The 15,575-nt window shown below is 53.3% G+C and overlaps 1 protein-coding gene across 11 annotated transcripts; it reads right to left on the bottom strand.

Annotated features, from left to right (window-relative positions):
* Window positions 1-227: 227 nt before the first annotated feature.
* On the bottom strand, window positions 228-13,699 carry RABL2B (RAB, member of RAS oncogene family like 2B). Of its 11 annotated transcripts, none has more exons than XM_074326682.2 (10): window positions 13,056-13,202; window positions 12,678-12,737; window positions 11,556-11,672; window positions 5,825-5,854; window positions 4,770-4,849; window positions 4,127-4,206; window positions 1,698-1,809; window positions 1,276-1,370; window positions 875-958; window positions 228-682 (listed from the first exon to the last, which is right to left on the bottom strand). In XM_074326682.2, exons 3-10 carry the CDS (start codon window positions 11,660-11,662, stop codon window positions 602-604), a joined length of 669 nt encoding a protein of 222 aa, XP_074182783.1. In that variant the 5' UTR covers window positions 11,663-11,672; window positions 12,678-12,737; window positions 13,056-13,202; the 3' UTR covers window positions 228-601. The 11 variants fall into 11 exon arrangements, with proteins under 11 accessions (XP_074182783.1, XP_019573360.2, XP_019573358.2 ...); XM_019717801.3 differs by having other exon boundaries at window positions 1,276-1,373; window positions 13,056-13,195; XM_019717799.2 differs by having other exon boundaries at window positions 1,276-1,373; window positions 11,556-11,716; window positions 13,056-13,127.
* Window positions 13,700-15,575: the final 1,876 nt, after the last annotated feature.

Here is a 15,575-nt window from a genome sequence, read left to right as displayed (position 1 = left end):
ACCCGTGATTGTGACCTTGGCCTCACCATTCACTCATGTGCAGCGATACCCAGACGACCTCCTGAAAACCGGTGGAGTGAACATCTGTCTGCTCAAAACCATTTTTAAAATGTTGGTTGGGAGAGTAAAGAGGAAAAGGACGGATGCCCCCCAAATCCTGCATGGCTGGGAACAGGGGTATCGGGGTATCAGTGGAACTACAACGAAGACAGTTCTGGGAGACAAAGAAGCCAACAAACTCCCTTTTATTCAGGAGACACATAAAGCGTGTTCCTTGAGTCCATTTGCTGTGCGCCCCTGGGAGGCTTATGCTGACCCCCAATTCTGCCCAGCGTCTGGTGTGGATCTCATCCACGTGTCCAAGGTGCTTGCTGGTGCCGACCCATTCCTGCCCAAGTACAAGGAAGGGGACAACTGTGGAAGGGTCAGGTACCATTGGCCATTGAGTAGGGGAAGTGAGCGAGGTGGGCCAGTTTGCAGGAGGCAGTGTGGGTGATGGCCTAGAAGAGACGCAGTTCAGAGCTAGGGGGCTGCCAAGGGGAGGGGCATTCTGAAACCACCCCCCCAACAGGCTGGCCATAGAGAGGCCTCCTTCTCTGACTCAGGAGGGGGCTGGGCCCTCGAGGGCACCACGCTGCTCTCGGTCTGGATCATCTGCTGCTTTCTGCTCCAAGTCAAAGTTCTGTGAACAAAGGTGCAGGTGAGAACTGGCCCCGCCCTACCCATGCCCAGCTGCAGGTCTGGTGCTTGGAGGGGCAGACGCAGGCGTGTGCTGCCCGCAAGGGCGGTCAGGGCCACGGCACCCTGCTGTCCCACAGCCTCTGAAGAGATGCCATTTCCTCTATTGTCCCCACCCCCCCACCCCCTGACTTACCTCAAGCTCCTGCAAAACCTCATCCATGAAGTCCTGGGAATTCTGTTTGTAAGACACAGCTAATCGAATTGCATCGTTGAAGAGCTGGAGGTGGCAGGAAGGAAAATATGGCCGTGGGTTCCAGCTCCCTAGAGTCTGCCTGCCTTGGACCACTGGCCCCATCCTAAGCCCACACAACACTCCACACCGCAAGTCACCTTCCTCCCATCACCCTGACTCCATGCACCATCGATGGACCGACCTTCTCACCAGGCCATCACCTCCCCTATGGTCAATACTCATGAGGGCATGAGTATTTCTGTCACCACACGCTCTCTCCACCGTCCCTTCTCTTCGCAGCTTCTGGTCCCCTCACCACTCGGCCTTCCCCTCCTCACGAGCCAGTCTCTACAGGCCGTTACCTTCACGACATTGGTGCCATCAGCAGCTGAGACAAAGTACAGGGGTAGGGAGAACTTCCTGGCAAAGTTGAAGCTTTTCTGGGTCACCTTTATGTCTGCTGCAGAGAGAAGGTGGGATGTTGGCCTGTCCAGCCATGGAAAAGGGAAGGTTCCACAGGGTTCTGGAGGCCCTCACTGCAGAAAGCAGGCTGACCAGGACCGTCAGGGGGTGTGTCCAGGTGGACTCATTTACAGGCATCAGTGTGTCAGGAAGAGGGCAGCTGGCAACCAACTGGGGAGGGTATGACCCAGGCAACCCAGGGCTGTATCTGGGGGAGGAGGAAGATCACGGAAAGCTCACTGCCCCAGAAAAGGCAGAGGAGACTGTGTTGCTGGAGGGGGCCCCAGGAGCTGCCAACACCTAGCTGCAGGGGGAGCCCCACCGTCGATTTTATTGGCCACCACGATGCAAGGGATCTCTGGCCTGAACTCCCGAAGCTCCGTGTACCAGCTGTGCAGGTTCTTGTATGTGACTTTCCTCTGTACATCAAACACCTGCATTAAGCAGAGAAACAGCTCAGGGGGCAGTGTCTGCACGTCATGCCAACGCCAGTGAGCAGGGCTGCATGTCACAGGCTTGGGGACTCTTCCTAGGCCTCTGCTTTGAGCTGGTCCCTCTGACCAGAGGCTGTGCCTGTGCCTGCCCTTCTCAAGAAAGCCCCAGAACCTCAGCCAGTTCCAAAAGCATTCTTTTTTTCTCTTCTTCCACCTCCGCCCTCCCCACTCCGGTTCAGGCCATTGCTTCTCAGTCTAGTTGTGCAGGACACAGCTCCCTGGCCCATGCTGGTGTTATGAGCCTTGCACTCCACCCAGCTGAGGCAGTCGGTCATCGGTTGGCCACTCAGAGCAGCTCACAGCAGCTCTCGCCGGCTGCCGACCACTCTCGCTGGCCACCGGCTGCTCCTGGCAGCACACAGCAGTTCCTGCAGAGCTCCGGCTGCTCAGTGAGCTCCAGGGAGAGCCATTGTTCACAATCTTAGCTGTAGAGAGCGCAGCTCACTGGCCCATGTGGGAATCGAACCCGTGACCTTGGCGTTAGGAGCACGGCGCTCCAACCACCTGAGCCACTGGGCTGGCCCCAAAAGCGCTCTTAAGAATCTTTACTCCTTTTTTATCTTGTCACCTAATTGTATTAACCTTTTCTAACCAAGCTGTATCATCTTACTAATCGATAGCCTATTATAGATTTTACAAATTGTAAACTTTGTCTCTTTTTATTACTTAAACTCTTAAGACTCCTTTGAAACAATTTTAAAGGTTTCTAGAATTTCCCTTTAGAAAATTTTGATTTACTTTTAATTCTAAGGTTTTGTTTATTCTGTTACTTTATATTTTAAACTTTTTCAAAGTAATTTTTTTTAAACTTTTATTTATTTAAGTGTGTTTTTCCAGGACCCATCAGCTCCAAGTCAAGTAGTTGTTTCCATCTAGCTGTGGAGGGTGCAGCTCACAGTGGCCCATGTGGGGATTGAACTGGTGACCTTGTTGTTAAGAGCACCACGCTCTAACCAACTGAGCTAACCGGCCACCCCCAAAGTAATTCTTACATTTCACTATTTTGTAGCTTATCGGAATTTTATTAACTTTTTGTAACTTACAGTTTTTACCCATTTTAAGACATCTGCAGGAAGCACGAGCTGCGACCTGCCCTAAGGCAGGGAGGCCCAGCCTGGCTGCTGCATGAACCCTCCTAACCCCTCTCAGATCACCTCCTGCTTCCAGACTGTGCTGCGATCAGACTCTCTCCTCTCTTTCGGGCACAAACCATCACAAACAAGCCTGTGACCTGCTGGAATGGCTGACCTTCCAAATCAGCCAGTCTTTCACGGGAGCTGCCCTGCCCTGTGGGCACAGGTCAGCCGCTGTCACCCCCGAGGCAGCAGGCCCACAGGGTGGGGGGGGCTCATGACAGCCTTCACTCCCCAGGTCCAGTGTCAACAAATGACGTCTTGAATATCCAGTGAAGACTTCTGATAAGCACGCGTGTAATGACACTTCCGGAACCTGTTTCACACCAGGCTGCCCCCTTGACACCATCTAACATCTAACAGCCAACTACCTTTGTCCTGGTCTGGTTCTGAAGCTTCTGAATTTGAGAGAGGAGGAGCAGAATCCCCATCAGGGTGGAGGTGGCACCCCAGCTCCCTTGGGGGCCCCAGATCCACACATGATCATTAGACGGGAACTGCTCTCCACCTGCCAGACCCCGAGTAGCTGGCTGGGGCTGATGTGGGGGCACCCCCACATCAGCAGGGGGTCCTGAAGGAGGCAGGCGTCCCTCCCAGAGCAGAGCTGAGACAGAAATGACAGGACCCATCTCCCAGTTCTCAGGGGTCAGAGGTGCTGGCTACAGAAGACTGCCAGTATGGCTTCTGTCACCACTCTGCCATCATCTGTCCTACCCTGTCACGCTCTTTTGTTTTGTCCCCTGATATGTACTACTTAGAATTTTGGAAAATTTCAAGGGATTCTGTGCTGAAGGGACAGTGGGGGCTCAGAATGGAAGCGGGGGCTTCATGGCAGGCCCCAAAGGACACAGGTTAACACACTCCCCGTCTCCTTTCCTGGCCTCATGGGTCCTCTCGTGGTACTTACCACCCCCTGGCTATGGGGTGGACCGCGGAGGATTGTGTTCTGGAGAGCAGCGTAAAAGTCTGGTTTGGGAGGGAAAGCCCCTGGACCCAGGGTCCTCTCAGCCCCAGCGTCTGCCCCTGAAGAACAGCAGCAGGTGACGGTCAAGGAGCACCCTCAGCACTGCTGGCCCCCTCCCCGCCCCTTGGGCCAGCCTGCACGCCGCCCGCTGGTCTCGTACCATGATGCAAGCGTGGGCCTTGTGGTAGTAGGAGGCGTGCATACCCCGGAACCGCTCCTGGCCTGCCGTGTCCCAGAAATCTGCAACGAGAACACAGCTCTGACTGCCTGCGGGTGGCTGCTGGGCAGAGCCCTGGGCACCACACACATGGGGGGGGCACGGGCAGAACAGACACCACACAGCTGCCACCTGGGTGTTGCACCTGGACGTACCAAGACAGTTGTGTGTACACCTATGTGCATGGGTGGGTGAGAGGGACGCACGGGTCAGGAGGAAGGAGAATACAGATCGGAAGCTCCAAGAGGGAGGAGGTCGGTGTTCCCCTGCCCTTAACCCACAAGATGCAGGACCTGCCACTGTCAAGACCAGGCCAACTTCCCAGATGTGGAAACTGCAAGATGCGAGGCCTGGCCAAGGGAAGGCTGTGACCTCACGCATAGCAAAAACTCTTTTTGGAGGACAGTATGCTATTTCTTCCCACCAGCTACTAAAAACACCAGGTCCGAGCACAGGCTCTGCATGCTTCCCACCCTCCCAGGCCTCCTGGCTCTACCCCTGCCTGGGGCCCACTTCCTCCCTGCTTGACTCTCCCAGGACCTCCCCTCCCTCGAGAGCGGGCAGAGCGGGGCCTTATGCCGCTCACCCACAAGGACGGTCTTGCCGTCCACCGTGGCCATGTGCTTGTACAGGGTCAGGGCGTATGTGGACAGCTGCTGCGGCCGACTGCGGTCAGGTCAAGGAGCGGAGAACGATGACCAGGCAGGTGCGGAAGGCACATGGCGGTAGGGGAAGGGCCTCACACTCCTTTTCTGTTTGGACTTTTAGACTTTACATTGAACGAATGCTGCAGACAGAGGATCAACCTCAAATGTCGTTGGCACAACCCCCCAGGGGTGGGAGAGGCCAGTGTGTCCTTAGCATCTAAGTCTGAGGGACCCGTAGAATGGGATTGCACATGTTGGTATCATAAACCGCGACGGTATATTAGCAGGACAATGCAAGCGTGACTATCCCAGCGCTGTGGCTACACGACTGCTCCAGGGTATAAAGCCCCACGAGCACACAGCTGAGCAGCTATTTGTGAGTGCAGCCTGCTGTGTGCTGTCCGTGAAACCCTAACCAAAGGCCGGGGATAACACTTCCTGAAGCTGCAAGAGAGAAGTCGGGACCAGAGGTGGTGGACACAAAGTAGCGCTTGAAGAAGGGGAAGCAATACTCCCAGACCCCTCAGAGCTGGGGGCCAGGGCCTGGGGCTCTTCCTGCCCAGGGTTCTGAGTGGATTCACCTGGGGAAGCTTTTAAAAACCATCCCAGCTGCCAGGGAGGGTCTCATGCCAAACCTGCACAATGTGACAACTCATGGTCAGGGGGTCAGCAGCTCACATTTTACAAAGTTTGTTCCCACCAGAGATTTTTAAGTACCTGAGAGCCCAAGCTTTGAGGTCGGAGGTTCAGTGATTTCCACAAAGACCCAGGCAATTTTCTGGGCCTCCGAATGTAAAGCAGATTCACACACGGCTAAGATTCTGTGTGATGGCACATGGCTCACCAGCGAGAGAGCAGTATGAATGAAATGTGTGCATGCACTCACCTACCTCCATCCCTGGGCCACTGGGGCACAGGGGTGGGCATGGGGGTCAGCTGGCAGGAGGGGGGAAGGGCAGCGGGAACAAGGAGCATTTCCAACCTTGAAGGATACAATCCATCCATGAGAAACCTCTCCATAAGCCTGTAAGGAGAACATGCAATGTGGTCAGGCACATCCCCCCAGGGCGACGAGCTGGAAGTCACCTGTGGCTCCCCCTACACTCCACAGCCACAGTTTCCTTTTAAGGACCATACCCAGGAACTGCCTGCACCCCACCCTCCAAACCCATGAATTCCCTGGCATCCTTCCATGACCCCCTGAAGTCCTTGGCACCCTCAGCTGTAAGACCGACACAGCATCCACAACTGCTTTGCTTGTGGGCAGGGACTCTGCCGTACTCCTTTCTAGGCCCCATAGCAGCTTGTCGCCAGCATTAATTGAAGAAATAAAGACCTGTCTTCTGAACCATATGTCTACACCCGAGGTCTACGTGAACCATAATAAACTCAGCAGCTCTACAGCGAAGTTTGTGTAACACACTAAGCCTGCTCTTGCCCCTGAATTACATGCTTGAGGCACTGCTCCATTTTCCAAGCCTGGAACCTGGAAATCACCATTACTAAGCCTCATAACAAGAGCTCACGTCACTGTCAGTATGTTCACCGGCCACGTGAGCCTCTCAGATGTGTCATCTCGACCTCTGCGTACTGCTGACTACAATCACGCATTTTACGTGTGGGAACTGAGCAGGGAGGCTGTGCCCTCCGCTTGCAAGCTGTATCCTCAACATGCTGCAGGTCTCCCAGGGCTTTGTTCAAATGCCACCTGAGCAGTGAGACTTTCCCCAATGACCTTGTACTAGCCTACTTTGTACTCCCTCTCTGCTATGCAGGGATACCAATGGAAACATGACATATTGTCCTTACTGACTCTGTCTCTCAAACAGAATCAAATTCCCGTGAAAGCAGTTTTTGAATTTTCAGTTTATTGCCCAGGTCTCCAGGTCCCAGGTCAAAAAACACTGGGACTATAACCAGCACTCAAACACCACGGAAAAACCTGCAGCCACGCCATCAGCCCATGTGCAAAGGCCGGGTGGGGAGTGCGACTTCCACCCTTGCAGGACGGCAACACTGCACCCACAATGTTCCCAGGCCAGGTGGGGGCCAAGTAGGGAGCAGTGCTCCCTTCCCTACATGGTGAGGAGGCTCCGGGCTCAGCATCAGGAGACCACAGGGGCTGGACCTCATTCCCATCAGCAGTTAGTTGGTGGGAGGGGCTGACGTACTGGTCCCACCGCTGTTGACGCAGTGTAACAGGAGGCGGTTGAAACAGAAGGCTCAGATAGGATCCAGAAACTCTGAACATGATATTCAGAAGGTTCAAATTTCAACAGAAAATCACTCATCACTCCAAGAACCAGGAAGACCTCAAACTGACAGACACCAACACTGCCGGTACAGATGCTGAAACCATCTGACAGAGCTTTAAAAGCAGCATCACAAAAATGCAGCAACGAGCAATTACAGATGTGCTTGAAATAAATGAAAATGTAGAAAGTCCCAGCAATGGATTATTTTTCAGCACAGAAATAGAAGACATAAAGGACCCAAAGGATACGTCAGAAAAATTTGAAAAATACAAGAACCAAAATGAAAAACTCACTGAATAGGCTCATAGCACGATGGAAAGAACAGAGGAAGAATCACTGCACTTTCAAACAGAACAAAAGAAATTACCAATATGTACATTAGTAAGCAAATGGACTGGGAAGAATAAATAGAGCCTCAGGGAACTATGGGAATATATGATGACATGAATGTGAAGAAGCTGAACAAAAGTCAAGAAGCTGAACAAAAGTCAAGCAGGAGAAACCCAAAGAAATCCACACCAGGACACAGCATCATAAAACTCCTGACGCCTAAAGACAAAGAAAAAAACCTTGCAAGCACGGAGACATGACATTGCACCATCCAAACGGCACAGGATTTCTAGGCATGAGTGGCACAGCCTTCTCAAGTGCTGGAAAAAGAGAACTGTCAATGCCGAGCCCCACATGGTGACAATACCCCTCAGGAGTGAAGTGGAGTCAAGAAGTTCCCACACGAAGAGAACGAAGGAGGAGTCCTGGAGCGTCAGGAATGAAGAAGGAAAAATGTGGGTAAGCACGGTACACTTTTTTCTCTCCTTGAATTTTCAAAATTATATATTTGAAAATTAAAGTCAAAGTTACAGCACTGTATGTATGATGGAGTTCACAATGTATGCAGAGGAAAATTTGAAAACAAAGTGACCTAAAGGAAAACTGTTTATACATCAGTCTAACAGGTAGACTGAAAGGTATGTATATGTAATATAGTATCTAGAAGAACCACCATAAAAGCTAGAGTCTCTTAACAAAACATACTCACCGTATGAAATAGTTACAAAATGAAATAGTTACAAAAAGAAAACTGATGTCTATACAAAACCCACACACACATGTTTATAGCAGCTTTATGTGTAACAGCCAAAACCCAGAAACAACCAAAATGTCACTTAATGGGTGACTGTAAGTTTGGAAAAAGCAAAATGTGGCACAGCTATTCCACGGACTATTACTCAGCAATGAAAAGGAACAAACTATTACTATACCAAACATCTTAATGGATCTTAAAGGTATGATGCTGAGTAGAAAAGGCTACATACTATATGACTCCATTTATACAATGTTGCCAAGATGACATAATTGTAGAGGTGGAGACTACACTAGTGGTCCCAGGAGTTAGGCATGGTGGGGGATGAGGTGAGGTGGGTGTTACTACAGATGACTCTGCAGTGATGGAATACTGTTGTATCTCGATGGTAGAGATTAGTCGTACAAATCTATACGTCATAAAATGACATAGAATTATGTAGTCACTGAACCAACGCCAGCTTTCTGACTTTGACACTGTGCTATAGTTCCCTGAGATTAACCCCTGGGAGACTGCGTGAAGGGCACACAAGCCCTCTCTGTACTCTTTCATTTGAGAATGAAAATAAAGGAAACAGAAAAAAAAGACTGGGAGAAGATATGTGCAATGCCAATAACTGACAAAGAATTAATACACAGAAAATATATATAGCTCTGATAAAACAGAAACAACTTTGTTGAGAGTTTTTTTTTATCATAAATGGATGTTGCATTTTGGCAAATGCTTTTTCTCCATCTACTGGGATGATCAGATGATTTCTACCCTTCATTTTGTTAATGTGGGGGAATCACACTGATTGATTTGTGGATGTTAAGCCATCCTTGCATCCCTGGAATAAATCCCACTTGGTCACGATATATGATCCTTTCAATGTATCATTGAATTCATTTTGCTAGTATTTTGTTGAGGACTTCTGCATCTATCTTCATCAGGCTATTGGCCTGTAATTTTCTTTCCTTGTGGTGTCCTCCTTGTCTGGTGTTGGTATCAAGGTAATGCTGGCTTTGTAAAATGAGTTTGGAATTGTTCCCTCCTCTTCTAGTTTTTGCAAGAGTTTGAGAAGGATTGGCATTAATCCGAGAGCTTGGGACATGGGCATGCTGTGTATTTTCTGCTTGTAAATTCCCCCTAGTTAAATATAGTTTATATTTAGACCACATGGCCATAGTGAGTTGTGTGTTTTTGCCTCTTCGCACAATGACGGACAGTTATTAAGGGGAAAATGAGACCCCAAAGGCCTAGTTAGACAGCTGTCGAAGAAAAAAGGCAATGCGTCTGGACCTAACTACTTAAGGAAGGAATCAGAAAAGGCCATGTGTTGTTATTAAGCAGAAAGAACATCTGGGATCAAGGAACTCTGTAAGAAGAAGAAAGGCCTTGGGGCAGACTAAAGTGACTCCCCAGTGGGAAGATGTCTTCTTGAGCTGCAGAGAGAGAAGCCATAGGAAGAGCATGGATCCCTCTCATAACTGGGCCAGCCCTACCCGTGGTGCAGAAAACGTGAAGCAAAAGCATGGAGGACTGGCTGAGTATTCCGGTGGCTTGGTTACAGGGGGGCCTCAGGAAGGGGCTCTCTTCTACCACCCAGAACAGGGTCTGACCTGGGGGTGCTCAGCACTGGCTGAGTGAGTGTCCAGTGAAGGGCACCCAGTGAGGACGATCAGGAGACGGCCAGGCCACTGTTAAGGGAGAGCACGTCCTTGCACTACATCTAGCGAGGAAGGTGGCACATGCAGGGGCCAAGGAAAAGCCCTGCCCGGGAGGCAGTGCCCAGGTCTGAGGACGACGCTCGCACCTGCAGTGGTGGAGCTATGTCCCCAGAGCCCACCCTCCACAGAGGCCCATGGAGCCAGAAACAGAGGTCCAAAGAGGCAACAGGTCAGGAAGCATGAAGGTGTCACACAACAAAGAGGGGCCTCAAAGTGGGCCCAGTGGCTGGGGCTGCCGCACCATGCGAGGCAGTGGCATCACCTCAAAGCCCCTGTGCAGAGCTGAGGCCGGGCACACGGGTGCTGTCCAAGGATGAATACACGTTAACTAACCTCTTCACAGTCTCCTCCATACTGCGCTGAGACGTGCAAGGTGGCGATGGTGAAAACTGGCACAGAATTCCTGAGCCCCACTGACAGAGAACCAGGATATTCTCGCCTGCCTGCCTTCCCTCCTGTGCCCTGTGTGCCCGTCAGAGCCTCTGTCTCTGGGACAGTATTTTGCCAGAGATGCAGTTCGGTGCTGGGGCCTGGACTGAGCTGCCCAAGTTGTGCCTGCAGAGGCCAATGCAGTGGGGACCTCTGACGTCCTCTTAACTGCCTGTTATTCTTTTAAGTGAGGCTCACAAGAGACTGGCGTTGGATCTGGGGGCTGGGTAGCACTGAGTGTGCAGACCAACCACCCCGGGTCTCCCAGCAAGCTCGCTCTCCCGGGCTATTGTTCCTGCGCTCTGCTGTGAACTGGGGTGGGAAAGGGGGTGTTACCTACGCATAATCTCCGCAAGCCACCACAGCTGCCCTCAGTGTCACTGTCTAGGCCTGTTGCTGACAATAGGCAGCGCACTGTGAAATACTAGAGCTGCAGTGTGCGCGTCTGGGGTGGGGCAGACAGGGAACGTGAATTCATGAAGACGGCCTAAAAACCAGCAAAGCCTCTGGAGGATTATTCACAGCTATGTGAAAGATAAGGTAGGAAACACTGTGGACCTGGGGCTCCGGGAGATAAGACTAAACCTGACACCTGCTCGGGGCAAGTCTGCCCTGATCCTGTGAAGTGTGGCTTCACCATCCCAAGGAAGGTGAGAAACAGGGTCACTCCTCCTGAGACAAGCTGCCAGCTCTCCAGGTGTGGAGTTCCACACCTTTGCACATAGGTGCTGATGTCAGGCAAAAGAATAAGCCAATCTATCTGCTCAGTACAGTCAGTCATCATTTCTACCCTCTCTTCTCAATCGCAGGGAGTCCCTCCAAGAAAAAGCATCTTCACCTTCCTTCAATCTGTCCATGGTTATGCCTGTCGCAGCTCTCACACCTGCTCTCTACTCCCACTGCCTCCTCCTTACTCTCTCAGCCCACAGACTATATACAGGAAGACCAGTTCTCACCTCCTCACCCTGGGCTGCTTCAATAGTCGCTGGGGTGACCCACACCACACCTTCTGCCAGGACTCATGGAAAAAGCTCAACTTCCTCAGTCCTTATGACTTGCCTCCCCAACGCCGCACACACACACAGCTGCTGATTAGATCCCCCGTTTCTCCAGCGTACACTTGGTGTCCAGTACGACCGCTCTCTCACCACTCCCACAGAAGCCACGCTCCTGGTGCCTCTGGAGGACGTTGCTAGTGACCCAGGCCCACTGTGAGCCTGGCCTTCCTTCTGTCATGTCCCCACGTACTTGGACTTGCCCACAGCGCTGTCCCCCAGGCATATGATCTTCACACTGTCATCAGCATCATATTTCTTTTGGTCCAGCTCACAGGGTTTGGCTCTGTCCTCGGCCATTGGCTCCTGGCTGCAACAAGGGGCTCAATTCAGGGGACGGGATCTTGTCACTGTCTGGGAAGACCAAGAACAGGCTGTTGTTAAAGAGGTGAGATTTCCCCTCAACCAACTTTGTTTCCTCCTCTTCCTCAACAGGGCAGACAATGAGCGGACGAGACAGGGGCCCACGGACACACTTACCTCCTTCTCTCCTCCCCTCTACCTTGCCACCACATGCTGAACCGTGGGGTACACTTGTCCCCCACCAAGATCCTCTTAGGGTGCTTTGCTCTGCATCATAGCACTACAGCTGTGCTCAGGGCCACACCTCCCAACTTACCCTGACAAACAGTATTGTAAAGCCACGTTAAAACTACAAATTTTACACACAAAGTTTTCTCACTTGTAAAACAGGGACAAAAAACAGTGCCCATGTCACATGATCAATGTGAGATACTGTCTGGCAAAGAGACCCTTCTCTGTAGTGTGAGCTCTCGTCGCTGAATGATGACCACACAGTCAAAGGTGCCTGACCTGTATTCCGGATCCTGTCTCATGCCTCGCACCTCCTTTTCGACTTTCTACCCCACTGCAACCAGTGGCTGCCTCTTCCTCGCTCAATGCGGGCACTCGCTAATCCCGACTCTGTAGGGTTATTTCAACCTTTCCCTGTTTCAAGTGTCTCCTAAATGCTGAGGCCAGAGCTGTCCCCCCCTCCCGCGATCGCTTCTCTCAGTGCCAGACTCAGAGGTGCAGCTAACTGCCTCCCAGATGTGGACGGCAGACTAGCCACACAGGCACGGACAACACGTGAAAGCACCTACCCACCTCCTCACACACCCCATCTACACAGGACGTCAGCAGACACCCCGTGCCGGCCTCGGGGTAACTTCATCGGCAGCTGCTCCGCCACCCTCACTGCCAGAGACAACTCCTCGGACACGACTGAGAATGGACCACAGTCCAGACTCAGCTAACGAGGCCCAGAAATGGCGCGACAAGGCAGCCGCAGTACTAGCGCTTCATGAGCACTCACCGCGCCCGGTGAGCACGACGAGGGCTGTCGCCTCCACCTCCGCCCTGTGGCCGAAGCGACCTGTTGGAAAGACCTTCAAAGGTTTGTCGCTGTTCTCACGGTCCAGTGGGCAAACTCTCTGTCACTCAGCAAACATCCTGGGGGCCCCGCGCACGTCTGGGAACCACCTCCCCACCGTGCCCGCCAAGGACGGCCAGGGAGCGGCGGACCCACAGGCTGGACCACGACCGGGCGGCCCCGGGCGACGGATGCAGACCAGCCAGGCCGCGGGGCGCCCCGCGCGTGGCCAGCCGCCCCCCGGGCTCCGCACCGCCCTCGGACCGCGTCCCATCCCGGATCCCGCCTCATCGCGGGCCCCACGCGCCAGCCCGAGCTCACGCGGCGCCACCCTCCGCGGCCGACTCGCCCCGCGTCCCCGCAGCTGCTACGCAACCGCACGAGGACCCCGACGGAGCTGCCCTGCGAGGGCCTGAAGGACCCCGGCGGCGCGGGCTGGCTCCGGCGGTGCCTGGCGGGAGTCCCTCGGGGACGGTGCGCCCGGCCTGCGCCGGCCTGAGGCTGCGGAGAGGCGGGAGCCTGGGGTGGGCGTGGGTCGGGACCGAGTCGGGGTTCACGCGGCCACAGGCATCGGGAGTGACCGGCAGCCTCGGGCGTCGGGGTCTGGGGCGCAGGCGCGGGGGCCGGGTGGCGGGGCGTCGGGCTTGGCCGCTGCCCTCGGGAGCGTGGTGAGGTCGGGCGTCACGTGTGGGAGGCATAAGAACTGGCGATTCTAAAGTTTCGAACTGTGATGGGGTGATGTGAGCAAATGTCTCACCTGTAGGCATTTGTTCTCTACCTGTTGGCTGAGCGAGAATTAGCAGGGACCCCCCCCCCCCCACACACACACACCTCTGCGCCGCGCGGCCCGGAGCGCTGGCTCAGGTGCATTCGTTGATTCAATCAACAGGTACCTGCTGAGAGCAGGAGTGTGCCGGGCTGGCCGTTCCTCCTCGGGACTGAGGCTACACAGCCGCGAGCAAATCAGAGCTGCCTTCTTGGAGCTGACCTTCCAGGGGGCAGGTGTAAATTAAATGGCTGCACTCCTAGTTGCACAGCAGTCCTTTGAAGAACGTGCTCCAGTCGGGGGGTAAAGTGCAACGGGACTGGGGAGTCCATCGGTCGCGCAAACGCTCACGAGGGGAAAGTCTTGGAACTGAAAGGCTCATGAGGCTGGAGCAAAAGCAAGCTGCGGGGAGAGGGTGTGGGGTCCTGGCCCCCAGGCAGATGAGCTCGTGGGACACCGTGTGCCTGAGAGCGGGCCTGCAGGGCCCGCCAGATTTCACCCACAGGAGGGCTCTTTGTGTTGCTGGCCCTATATAACCTTGCTTATTCTTCACCTGGGTGTGGATCATTACGCCACTGGAGACTCTCCCCTGGTCAGTAAGTCGCAATAACCTATGTCCTGCACTCATCCACCTGGTGTGTTCTTTGGGCTTGGCTTCTCTGGCACAAATCTTGGAACAATTCAGACTCAGTCGGGACAGAGGGGTTCAAGGTGACTCTGGAAAGACACAAGGGCCAAAGCACGCAACACCTCGCAAGTTATGACTGGGTGGGGCTGAGTGAGTGAGTGTGAGTGTGTGTGTGAGTGTGTGTGGCGGGTTGGGGGAGGGTGGGTGGGTGGTTTCTACCCTGAGAGCAAAGAGCTCCTTGAAGGGGTCTATGACTGTAACCAGAGGCCAAAGGAGTCCGGGGCTCGTGCTGCCTGCGCCACTCAGCTAATAGACCAACTGCGGAGAATAAGCAGAATAAGACCGACTGGGTCATAGAATAAGCGTTTATTATCAGAGCACCGGTGGTCTGAGAACGCAGCGGGTTAACACCTCCAAAAACTGCCTTCCCATTCTCAGACTGGCTGGGGGTATTTAAGGGAAAATCAGGGCGTTCTCTCAGAGGCTGCAGGACATCCTGGGATTCTGTTCTCATTTCATGATGCCCTTCGCCCCCCTCCTCCCCACCTCCATCATATCTTGTGGCCTCGTGTCCAAAACGGTGGGGGAGTAACCTGGGAAAATGCTAAGCGATAGAGTTTGTAATTAGCAAGCATCTACAAGGTGATCTTCTAAGATAAGGAGCAGGAACTGGGACCGGGCATCCCTGAGCATTCTGAGTACAGGGGGCTCAGTTGGGCCCTGCTTCATGACTAGATTTGCATTTTTAGGTCCTGTGAGGAGGACTTGCTGCACAAGTGTGGGACTGGGGTGGTGGCAGTGAGAGAGCTTTGGGAGGTAAAGTTGCCAGGAGTTGGTGACAGCTTGGGTATGGAGGTGGGGTCGGAGGGTGTCAAGGGTAGCCCTCGAGATACCTGGCAAATATTCCTCTTGCTCTTGGGTTTCTCAGGGAGAGTGGGTTGGCTGAGCTGTCTGCGTTTTGCTGTGAAACGGTACGAAGCATCCAGGAAGCATTGGCCTGACTTCTTTGTTTGGGCCCGACCCTGCGTTGCTTTTCCTGTGACTGCCAGGCCAGTGTCAGGTGGAGAGAGGGCTGGCTGGCCTCTGTCCTGCTTGTGATCAGACACCTTGTCTGTGTTGGCAGATTTAGAAGGTCACCAGACAGGATCCTGCAAAGCGATTTCAAAAGTCTTTTAGTCCAATTTACAAAAATGCTTTGTTTTTATATCATTTCCACAATCAAAGATGCATAAAATAAGGCTACAGGGGTGCATTTAGTGGAGACTGGAGGAGCGCCGGTGCCAGGCAGTGTTCTAGCACCTTGAGATACCGATGGCTGGGACAGTGCCTCCCCCTGGCGTCGAGTGTCTATGAGCCACGACATTAGGGAGAACAGAGTGTGTAATAGGGTGTGATTTGGGCAGGTGAGGTCCTGACTATCTGTAAGCTTAGGTCAGAGGAGGCTGGT

Source organism: Rhinolophus sinicus, chromosome 1 (genome assembly GCF_057876585.1).
Source record: "Rhinolophus sinicus isolate RSI-liver-muscle chromosome 1, RSI-T2T, whole genome shotgun sequence".
Taxonomy (NCBI): domain Eukaryota; kingdom Metazoa; phylum Chordata; class Mammalia; order Chiroptera; family Rhinolophidae; genus Rhinolophus; species Rhinolophus sinicus.
The sequence above is the reverse complement of the archived record's forward strand: the minus strand, read 5'-3'. Positions and strand labels throughout refer to the sequence as shown.

Bases quoted from the DNA above. Each gene is read 5' to 3' on its own strand.
- RABL2B (XM_088795460.1), bottom strand. The intron at 4,207-5,720 runs GTAGGTGAGTGC...TTCTCGTTGCAG, and splicing joins CCAGTGGCCCAGGGATGGAG to ATTTCTGGGACACGGCAGGC. The intron at 959-1,275 runs GTAACGGCCTGT...TGCCACCTCCAG, and splicing joins ATGGCACCAATGTCGTGAAG to CTCTTCAACGATGCAATTCG.